At 38.4% G+C, this 12371-nt stretch overlaps 1 protein-coding gene across 2 annotated transcripts in view; it reads left to right on the top strand.

Annotated features, from left to right (window-relative positions):
* The window catches only part of LOC134656895 (uncharacterized), a 48564-nt gene extending 36693 nt beyond the window's left edge, over nucleotides 1-11871 (top strand). The window contains exons 2-3 of one of the 2 annotated variants that reach the window (XM_063512441.1): nucleotides 8194-8327; nucleotides 11554-11871. In XM_063512441.1, coding sequence (XP_063368511.1) covers nucleotides 8194-8327; nucleotides 11554-11557 — 138 coding nt within the window. In that variant the 3' untranslated portion in view covers nucleotides 11558-11871. Of the gene's footprint in view, nucleotides 1-8193; nucleotides 8332-11553 lie in introns of those variants that run through there. The other variant, XM_063512443.1, reaches the window with a different exon arrangement.
* The last annotated feature ends 500 nt before the right edge of the window (nucleotides 11872-12371 follow it).

Below are 12371 nucleotides of genomic sequence, written 5' to 3'. Positions count from 1 at the left end.
TTTTTTCATATTATTATTTTAGAATAGGTAATGTTGTTCTTTGTTCTATGCCAGCGGTCGGCAACCTTTTAGCAGCCAAGGGCCTCATAGTAGTTAACGAAGTTGACGCGGGCTGTACTTTGTTAATATTGATGACTTTATCAGACATTGTCGTTTGTCAATATTACATACAAAATAGCCAGAGAGGCTCGCGGGCCGCAACAGACAGGTTAAAGGGGCCGCAGGTTGCCGACCGCTGTTCTATGCCATACCTAATCCAAAACACATCAGACAGATCAGACTGTATGCAGATTTGCTCCAACTTCTAACAATTTGGATTAGTATATAAGTACCTACTTGAGGTAACCCCGTCGATATATCTAAACTGAAACATATTACATTACTTACACACTTCACTTAGTTACTTATGATGGAATGCAAGTTAATTTATTAATAACATGAACAACAAATGAACATTTAACGAGCACTTAGATAAGGATGCGAAAATTTAATTAAAATACGGTACAATAAACATATTTTATAGTTATTAGGTTTGTTAATTTCCATTGTAAACTTGTTTAACTAAGTTCTCTTCAAGTTTTCTGGTTATATCTGAAAAATTCATTTTGAGAAAATTATTGCTAAATTGGTGTAAGTGGTTTGCAGTTTGTACATTGTGCGTTGCTACTTCTAATTATCAAATATATAAGAAAAAATTAAAAATAGAAGCGCTGGTGGCCGAGCGGTAAGAGCGTGCGACTTGCAATCCGGAGGTCGCGGGCTCGAACCCCGGCTCGTACCAATGAGTTTTTCGGAACTTATGTACGAAATATCATCATCATATCATTTAATATTTACCAGTCGCTTTTCGGTGAATGAAAACATCGTGAGGAAACCGGACTAATCCCAATACGGGCCTAGTTTACCCTCTGGGTTGGAAGGTCAGATGGCAGTCGCTTTCGTAAAAACTAGTGCCCACGCCAATTACTGGGATTAGTTGCCAAGCGGACCCCAGGCTCCCACGAGCCGTGGCAAAATGCCGGGACAACGCGAGGAAGATGATGATAAGAAAAAATTAAAAACATTTTCCACATATTTTCTAGTGACAAAATCGAGCGATCGAAATTCAAAAATCGGAACTGTTACATCGACCGGCCATAGCAAGGGGATGAAGGAGATTGTTGGCGAAATAAGGACATCTATATGTCTACTACCTATATTCGAACACTCAAATGGAGGTGGACAGGACATATGATCAGGGGAAAAGAGAAATGGAGTAAGAGAATAATATGGTGGTTCCTGAAAGATAGAAAAAGAAAATAAGCACCACCAAAAATGCGATGGGAAGATGAAATTGTAAAATTCGCAGGGAGACATTGGACCAGACTAGCGAGAGACAGGGAAAAATGGAAAGGGATGGAAGAGGCCTTTGCCAAACGGCATACAGACCAAACCGATGTTGTCTGAAATAGTTTTGATTAGTAATTTGATAAATTGTGTTCAATAATAGTTAAACTCTTAAATTGTAAAATACTGAATAAAAGGCTTATATTATTATATTATTATTATATTCGAACACTCCGAAGGTGCATAATCTTTAAGGCTAACTATGAGTAATTGGGCAGTGCAAGCAGTTAATCTTGAAAAACATGTCATGTTGTCTAATTTCCATGCAACACATTGTTATGATGGAACGTTAATATGAAATATTAATATCAGTCAGATACCTATACTATACGAAGTGTTAATGAGAGATTACGCCCGCATTAGCCAGTGAGTAACTGCATAATTACGAGCATGCGAATTGCGATACGAGAAGCGTAATATTCATTCGATATTGTCACGCTACCTTTACAGCTGTGGTTTGTAACTATGTAAACATAAATACATATGTAATTATTATACTTATTGTTTGAATAATTAAATATACATAACTAACGAATATTCTCCTTTAATAGCTAATAAATATTAATCTTAGACCACACTGGAAAATTCATCCACACATTAGTTTATAGCATTAACAGCATTTTATAATCACGTATCTTAGATGTACCTATAGGTACTTATATGAACAGCCGACGATAAAAAAAAATGGGTAGTAATACTTATAAACATGTATCGTATTTGTGGGAAATACAGTATCAATAGGAATATACATATGTATTATCATTATAATTCCTTCGGTACCTATATTAGTTCCAAGGAGTAACTAGGTATTGGTAATGAAATGTCACTAACGTTACTCACTGGCAGTGTTTGGTCCATATAATTATAATTCAGTATGTACCTATTAGTAATTGACATGTATAATAGTTCTAATCTAACTAATTTCAAACATTTGGTGAGACGGATAATTATAGCTGCAATAGCCTAAGCTAAGTAGGTAGTCTAAATTCGCCACCGCTCTGCTCATTACTGCCTGCTCATAAAATCCGCAGCAGCCATTGTTCCCAACGCTCATTCTCATATAAACCGTAACACCGTTCAGTTGGTTCACTAAAATTCCCGGAATGAGAAAGTTACCGGCAAATGTCGCCGAGATTGCGCCCCGGGCCATTTGCATACAAAGTTAAACATTATTAAGCAATGGTGAATACGGTACATAATTAATAAGCATCCAAAATATACATAGAGTGTGTGACAGATTTATACTGCTCGTTCTCCAACCTAATACTGCTCTGCATATTTAGGATTACCTACAGATGTGCAAGTTTCCTAAAAGTTTCCAGAAAATAAAAAGAAACTGTCAGAATGGAAATGAAAAATTACGATTCCATTACAAAAATATGAGAAGTGTCCGAAATTATTCAAAGTGAAAATTCAAATGTGTTCTATGCAACAACACAAACCTTACTGTGGGACTAGGTCGGCCTGTAGGTACGTTTGTAATTGTACACTCCATCTACGTAACAATGCTAATTCATACAGCTATACCACACAACACTACGCTAGTTGTTTTGGTTCGAACAATAACACCTACAGTGCTCATAAGTAATTACTTGCTAAAATGTTATATTTTGATATGCTTCCCTTATGTAAACTTCAAACACTAGTACGAGTACGACAAATAATCTCAGCGTACCTCGATTAAGACGATTGGAAGGCCCAATGCCCTTGAGCGTCAGGGCGGAGCTAAGCGCTCTGTACCCGCACCACCCGCTTACCCCGCTCGCTGCGATCGTACGTGAATTTTGTATCGCTGCACCGCCACGAGGTTCAAAGAATAAGATACAGCCCAGAGGCGTGCAGTTGGCGCTATACTCGTATACCTTTTGTTTGCAGATATTTTGTTGTTTGAGTATGAGTAGATAATGCATTTAGTGGAGGTCGTAAATTACATTTCACGGTTAATACGACTCGCGTCCTGTTTAAAACGCCGTATAAAATTATATTATTATTATATATTACTTACCCATCCCGTTACGCACCATGCTGCACGTTTGTGTAATTGACATAACCGTCGTATTCAATTGGTAGAGTGTCATTCGATGGAACTTGCTAACTATGTAAGTAATCAAACTTGATGAATGAATTTACTAATGACTTTTGTTGACATAGTTCCATAGAATGATACTTTATGCAATACGCCGTCAGCCAACATTTTTTAATGTGTTTATTACCTACCTTAGGTTTTTTGTTTTGTCTAATATATACACATATCATAAAGAAACACATCTTCATTCATACTCACATCGTACATCGTAGTGTACCTTTACTTTACTACCTACTATTTGTAGGAACTGCAACAGTAACTTTGTAATAGCAAATATTTATATGGGATTACAAACTTACTTATGCAGTTCTTAGATCTTTAAAACGTGACTGATATCGCAATATTTTTAGGTTTTCTATGGCTTGATAAGCTGAAAACTACTTATGTTTAAAATTTGAAGCTTGTGGATATACTAGAAGTACCTTAGAATTATGATGATCGTAGGTGAGTGAGTGAGTGAGTGAGTGAGTGAGTGAGTGTGTCAGTGTCGAAAATAAGGAACTTTGACGTACAATCATTCTTAAACTACTAGTTCAAATTGAATGTTTTTGAGAATATATCTTAAGCATGTTTAGCCCTATATATTACTGAAAATCAGGGTTTTAGCTTCAGCCAGCACAAAATTACAGGACGTCGAAAATGGCCTGAATCGCTTCGAGAAAAGGATGGTACGGCCGTGCCTCTTTTTTTGCTCGACTTGGCGGGGGCACTGCCGTGCCCTCAGATTTACTTAATAAACTAACATCATTTTAATGGGTAACAATCCTAAAAATGTAATGGTTTCTGAATCAAACTAAGTATATAGTATATAGTATATACCTACAACATAAATTGCCAATGTTGATCAATTTTTTTTAGAAATTGAACTTTATTAAAAACGTTAAATTTTAATGGCAATATGTCGGCGCATGTTCGAAAACATTTTTTATATATTTCAAATGAAGCTTTCTCAAACATAAGTGGAAATATTGTCATTACGTTCGTAATAATAGGCTGCGAAACACCGTGTTGTGCGCGCTAAAGCGCGTCACAACCAAATCAACATTCTGCAGTTATTTAATCTTTGGCCACAATAACTCCAATTTTATTGCACCTCGGCTCAGAACAAGCATGCAGAATACAAGGAAGGCACGGAGCGACGAGCGACACAGCCTCCTCGTCTCAAAGCTAGCACACGACTGCCGGCCACGCCTTTTTCGAGCTACATACGCACAAAATGTTGAAAAATATTCGATTTCTTAAAAAAAAAATATTTATTAACATTATTCTACGTTGCATTTGTAGTATCTGTTAAAACTAATTATTCTAGTTTAAAAATAACTTTAATCGAATAAACCGTTCACTAGAAATAGGCAAAGTTAGTCGCAAAACGGCCTGTCGTAATGTTCCTTTTTTGGAAAAACTATAAGTCATAGGGAACAAGTCAAACGTTAGAAATGTTGTACATAAAACGTAAAATCATATATATTTTTTTCATATTTTTTTGTTGAACCGTTAAGAAGATATAGACTCTAGAATGTTAGAGTTTTCGGCCAAAAACGGCGTCTAGAGCCTTCGTGAGAAACTAACATTTATAATTCGTCGGTGAAATTCTGTAGTTGGTGAGAATGGAATTTGAGAATTGTGGACGTTTTTAACACAGTATACATACTTACAGATGTTGCAGATAATGAGATAAGTAGGTGTTGTCACATTTTTACCACTATATGATAAAAAAGTGCGTTCGGACAGTCGGAAATCGGAACGGAGCAAATTTTCATATAGCTTTTTGTCAAAACCTCACTCTTATAAAGATATTGGAGCCTCATTTTTAGGACGTTATATCGAGATTTATCACTCCCATCATCATAGTTTAGCCCATATCAAAATTATGGGCAAGTGCTCATCATGTATCATGGGCAGTGAAGTCACTCGTGTCTCACCGTGACTATAGATATGTCTGTTTACTCGAATTAATAATGAAGAGATTCGGAAGAGAACAAGGTTGTTGAAATAGATGGTAGAGTGGCCCGTAGGCAGAACACATTACAAAATTTATTCCGCATTTAGTTCTCAAGAGCTATTTTACAAGTCAATACAACATTTACAGTGAGTTCATTTAAAGTGATATGAAATTGTATAAATAAAACAGCCAATACCTGGGTAAACATTATGTTACATAAGTATAAACATTAAAATAATCTTAAAATAAATGACTACTACAATTATAACAGAGATGTGTGTCTATGGTAAATAAAACATTTGAGATGAATACTAAAAGGTAAAATACTAATAAGATTCGGAGGTGTAAAGGCTCACCAAGCGTAAAAAAATGTCAGAAATGTACTTGAAAGGTGTTGTTGGACTCAAAATCGTTAACTATTTTTGTCTATAGGCTCCTTTATTTAAATGCGAAATGTCCAGAAACGTGCAACTGCATCGTGACCGTGAGATTCAGCTGTCGCAATTCAAGCGACCGACTTGGCACGGATGGATAAGCGAGCATGGATTACAAATAATTCAATGTAAAATAATTTGTATTCAATAAATAGTCAGTTACACCACAGATCATGTTACAGTAATGGACAAATAATTATTTTAATTATCCGGAATTGCACACTATTTGAAATATTTTGATTAGTATATTGTAGGCGGCTACGAAACCTTTGAACTTCTCATTCGTCGGGAGAAAAGGTTTCGATATCGATTGAAACCATGTTCGAAGTTTCGAACGCTGAAACTATTTTTAGGGTTCCGTAGCCAAATGGCAAAAAACGGAACCCTTATAGATTCGTCATGTCTGTCTGTCTGTCCGTCTGTCCGTCTGTCCGTCTGTCCGTCTGTCCGTCTGTCCGTCTGTCTGTCCGTCCGTATGTCACAGCCACTTTTCTCCGAAACTATAAGAACTACACTGTTGAAACTTGGTAAGTAGATGTATTCTGTGAACCGCATTAAGATTTTCACACAAAAATAGAAAAAAAACATTAAATTTTTGGGGTTCCCCATACTTCGAACTGAAACTCAAAAATTTTTTTTTCATCAAACCCATACGTGTGTGGTATCTATGGATAGGTCTTCAAAAATGATATTGAGGTTTCTAATATCATTTTTTTCTAAACTGAATAGTTTGCGCGAGAGACACTTCCAAAGTGGTAAAATGTGTGTCCCCCCCCCTGTAACTTCTAAAATAAGAGAATGATAAAACTAAAAAAAATATATGATGTACATTACCATGTAAACTTCCACCGAAAATTGGTTTGAACGAGATCTAGTAAGTAGTTTTTTTTTATACGTCATAAATCGCCTAAATACGGAACCCTTCATGGGCGAGTCCGACTCGCACTTGGCCGCTTTTTGTTTTTCGTTGGGCTGTTCAATATGTTTTTTATAAAATAGGCATTGATTTGATGCATTAGAAACTCCCAACATTACCACACATCAACCGTGTTTTTAGTCGTCTTCGGCCTTAATTAAATACGAGTAAATTACCTTGATCACTTAAAATTCCTTTTGTTTATTTCTCTGTCTGTCAACCATATAAACTGGTTCGATGGATTTTTTGGTCAGTTTTTTTACGAACAATTAACACGATCGTGCAGCCATGCACATTCCAATTAACGTTTATAATGCAAATGCCGTATCGGTTTCAAGAAAGATTACATAAAAACCCAGGAAAAAGTAAGATCAATAAGGAAACCGGGAACTATCGATCTTACCGACTGCGGTCGACAGGTTGTGCAATGCGTTACGTGTGCGTTTACACACTTTACACCGATATTGACGGGTGGTGTTATGTCGCGAATACGCGGGCATATGTTGTCTTACTTTATGGTAACCGCAGTGAAGGGATTATGCGACTTTGTTGTGGTTTAAATTAGCTTTGTGTTATCTAGAGTAGGTATTTTTTAGCCAGAGAAACTGAATGCAACGAAATTACGAAGTCAGGAAGCTGTCTATTTAGATCTGAACGTCTCATTCTGCGACGGAAAATGCTTTTTAAATACATATATACAGGTAGGTATTACATATATCTGTATATGTAATTATTCTGTCACAGTCACGTTGTGCCTACCTATAGTTACCTTACCTACCTTATACCTTAATTTTGTTACGCAAGCACTCGGTCATAAACTCATAACTAAGTGTATATGTATTACCTATGCATGCCAGATTGGTCTTGTGGCCATACATTCGTCATAGGCTATACACTTGTAGTCCATAGGTAGATATGTACGTTTATAGCATACGAATTAGAAAGTGAACAAAACATAAATACAGGATGTGGCCCGTAACAGGAACATACTCGTAAAATATTGCCTACGTAATTAATTGCTCAGATAATCAGGCATCGCCATTTAATAACAAGGCCTCATTTTGCAACGTGCAACATAATACGGTTATGGGGGATCACATAACAGACATATAGTTGGTCAAACCAAATTGTCAGTAAATAAGAACAAACAAAACTATACTCATCCTTTTGTTTTGGGTGCTAGTATACTAGTGTAAGACAAAGATAGTATGATTCTATCTGTCTATGTTTAAAATGAGACAGTCCTTTGAAAACTATAAGACATCTTTTATTTATCAGTTAGGTATCATCATCTATGGTATCATTAGCATGCCATTAGATTCCTTCCATGCCTTGTCGCGTTACGGCAATGCCGATGCCCTAGGCATAGGCATGTTATTAATAATGGTACCTAAACAATAAACAAACCATTGTTTTCCGTACATTCCAGGTGGAGACAGGTCGCGAAGAACTCAAGAAGGAACGGGAAATTATGCAGCTGGTAGCGGGGCTGCAACTAGGTCCTGACGAGGTGGACCGGAGAGAAGTGCCACCTCATCTGCTCAGAGCGAGACACGCACCTAGGTAGGCAAACAACAACAAACTAGTTACTTTCTTATCACAACACGGCTACCAATCAGTAGATGCCTTGATCGTGATTGTCAGCGACTATTCTTTGCATGGACTGGCAATCTGCTTGTCCAGTCATCTCGTTGACTTACGATTGTTATGTTGATAGTTGATGTTCGTTGATAGGCGGAGATGTTTCGGCTAAATATGGGTAACGGGAATTCTACCTGAGCAGTTAAGTATTAAAGCCTTGATAAGGCCTTTCTGTTTTTATACCAAATAGCACTGATAAAGATCGGTGCAGGATATCGGATTGCAAGAAATCCAAACAGCCTTCAAGCTGCAACAATTTGGCAGATACTTATCTAAATTTTCCGCCTGACCGGTCTGTGTAATAGCTTGTGTAAATAAATTATTGGCATTTTTTTTCAATAATTGGCATCGTGTAAAAAATGGTTTAATTTTTTAAAATAGAGCGCTACAGAAATAGGTATTTGTGTTGCGCGAACATTTAAAACTTATAATGTTGCTCGTTTGCAAATAACTTTTATTAAGTAGGTATCTACTTGAATTATAAAATATCTATCTATCTTTATCCACTATATAAAATTTATCAAAATTCAAAATTATAAAAACATCGATTGAATTTAGTAAAACGTTTATAAAACCCGATTTTAAATCACATATGTACACACAGTAGCGTGATAAAATACCTAATTAATTCTATAGAATATGTCAACATACTAGGAGTGTTTAAATGTCTGTAGCTTTTTCACGTTTAGAGTATGTGCGGTAAGAGAAGAGTCGTGGAATGTATGGAGCACAATACATTCCATGACTCTTCTCTTTCCGACTACAAATAAGGCCCTTCTCCGGAGACCACAAAGGGTGGTGGCTATCAGGATGATCCGGGGCTATGTGACAGTGTCATGGGCGGCGGCATGCGCCTTAGCAGGCACGTTGCCATGGGAGTTAGAGGCTCAGGTGCTAGCCGACGCGCATAGGGAGAGGGTCAGGTGCAGGGCCCTAAATGAATTTCCTGCACCCGAAGAACTGCGGAGGGCACGTCAACAAGCGCACGAACGGATGCAGCAAAGGTGGAAGGAGGACCTGGAGAACTGTCTCTATGGAACTCATACCATAGAGGCACTACTCCCGTCCTTCATAGAGTGGCTAGGAAGATCCTATGGGACCATCACATTTAGGTTGGCACAGGTGATGACCGGACACGGATGCTTCGGTCATTACCTGTGCAAAATAAAGAGGGAGGCCAACCCGGCTTGCCATGAGTGTGGCGCGCCGGATGACACGGCGCAACACACGCTTGAAGAATGCAGTCGTTGGGCCGTAGAGCGTCGCACCATGACTGCGGCTCTTGGCTTAGGAAACCTATCGCTGCGCAACGTCATAGCGGCTATGTTGGGCAGCGAAAGGAAATGGAAGGCAGTCGCCTCCTTCTGTGAGACCGTCATTTCACAGAAGGAGGCCGCGGAAAGGGAGCGTGAGAGCAGGGCTGACGCGCACCCGAACCGACGCAGACGGCGGGGAAGAAGACGGGCACAATTTACCGCCCGCCTAAACCCCTAGCAGGGCCAGCGGGCTGTGGGGGCCCGCACTACACGGCGCTACACGATTGACGGAGGGTCAAGCGTCCCTGACTCTCCTTTCCATCGGTGTGGGTACTCTGGCATAAGATAAACCAGGGCCACCGGAAGGAGTCATGGTAGAATCCCAGGCATCCCATGGCTCCTTCAAAACGGTAAGTAGGATGACGCCGGAGTGGCTTTTAGTGGGTATACCTCCTCTCCCCCTCTCAATAGGAGAGGACGGCTGCAGGAGGGAGTCCCACATATCCCCCAATGGCTCCCCAGGCCGGGGGAATGCGTAATGCATTTTACCACTCCGTCAACAAAAAAAAAAAGGTACTAGACTACCAATCAAAAATGCACGTTAATATCAGGGTATTAACGTGCATTTTTGATAAAAAAAAGTCATTAGGTAATGCGTAATGCCTTTAAAATCTAGCTCACCAGTGTGTAAACATGGTATTATTTATTTATAATTATAAGTTACGACTTTGCGTAGGACCTCGTGCAACCTGAGGGCCTACCGCGAACCACGTTCGACGTGTTACCTCCCTGTCACACTTACGTACGAATTTACAAGTGTGACAGAGAGGCAGCACGTCGAACGTGGTTCGCGGTAGGCGCTCTGTTACGTAGATTGCTTATAATACCCAGCGGAATGTGGCCAACTCCGGGAGCCAACAGGAGTGGTCATTTCTCCATACAAACGTACTCGACTGTTTCCTCCGTGGGTTTTGAAGCTAGAGCAATGATTTTTTCAACACAGATTAATATTGTCAATATCTGTGTCGGACCGTTTTGCTTTTTTTGATATTTTTGTTTTATAAGACGCTAGAGCCCTTCAAAAATGGCCATAATGGCCTAATTGACTATGCCGCAATGAGAGGCGTGCTATTCAAAACTGACATCAATTAGTCAAAAAAGCAAAACGGTCCGACACAGATAATGTCATAATAATTTAGATTTCCAAATATGGTTACGATTGGTTACGTTTTGGAGGAGGAAACAGTCGAGTACGAAACCTCGATTTTTGATATTTTTACGCAGGATTTTTCGCCTTGTCCTTATCGCACTAGTTTTAGGAGCCGCTTCCGTTAGCGAGACGGATATATTTACCTAAAATATTTAAATCTTAGCTCCTGTTGGCTCTTAACGGTAACCAACAGAAGTCAAAATCATCTCTTGATGTCTTTTGAAAATATGTGCTTGACAATGACAACATTATGTGGGAAAATATGCGCGCAACTAGTGTCGATGAAAAACATTGCGAATTTCGCACTTGTATCGTAAATAACTATTAATAAGGTTAAACATACACCGATTAAAATGGTGCCAACTATCTTGGAACCAAAAAATAGTAAGTCCAAGTATATAGTCCATGGTTTATTTATATTTATTTGGATTTGGCATATCTAAAGACATGATTTTTTAGCTGTTGCAGCACCATGTGAGTTCTGTGTTATCCTGTGAGCTTTTGTACTCATTTGACTCATTCCTAAATTACTTCTGAATTCTGATACAATAGATATAGGTACCTAATAAACGAAGCTCTTAGTAGGTACATTTTTGACTTCGAAATACGGTCCATATGATCTTAGTTAAGTAGGTATTATAAGTAGTTCGTTGGCCTAACCAGATATTATTTCAAATTCCAGATAACACGACCTCACTTGCGACATCTACCAGCGCATCGAAGAACTTTCTACAGGATAGCGAGCATCCTACCGGCACGGCACTTACCTCGACATGGTTCCAAACACGACCACGCTCACCAAACGTGTGCCGCTCCGTCGAGCTCTAAGTCCGTGCGCTAAAGTCGAAACTCCCTTGTACAATGTGGCTGTAACAATATGTTTTACGGCAATAGGATAGCGATTGCTAAATCGATTGGCTATAATCGTATCGATTTGGCACGAATGTATAGTCAGTTGCAGACGAATTTGATCCTCCCTGCATAGTAATATTAGGAGGATCAGCGGGTGTAAGCCAAGGTGACAATATTTAATCGTAAATGCTAATTGATAATTAGGAAATATATCGAAAATAATCGAAATAACAGATAGTTACGAACGATAATATTAGTTTTTATACGTGTTATTGCTTACATTTCGATTGGCGTTGACGATTATTTTCATTTTGGTTATGCCCCTTGGTATCTCTGCAGCCGACTGTACCTATCAGATGTAAGTATTGTAAGTGAATAGATTTATATTTTTTTTAATTTCAATGTAGTATTACTGATTTTGGATCAAAGTTTGTTTTGGTTTTGAGCAATGAATATAGGGGGACAAATTAGAAACGGTTTTGTAACGTATATCTTATCTTATCATGTTTTAGAAATGGTTCAGAGGTCGAGTGTACAACAGGTTGTATGTTTATAAAAGTTGTCTGTACAAATTTCGTATCTGCTCTTATGAATAGAACAATAAATAAACTTATTGTGCATAGTTAAGGAATCACAATAACTATTTTG

This window comes from Cydia amplana, chromosome 19, assembly GCF_948474715.1.
Source record: "Cydia amplana chromosome 19, ilCydAmpl1.1, whole genome shotgun sequence".
Classification (NCBI taxonomy): domain Eukaryota; kingdom Metazoa; phylum Arthropoda; class Insecta; order Lepidoptera; family Tortricidae; genus Cydia; species Cydia amplana.
This window is presented reverse-complemented; position numbering and strand designations above follow the sequence as displayed.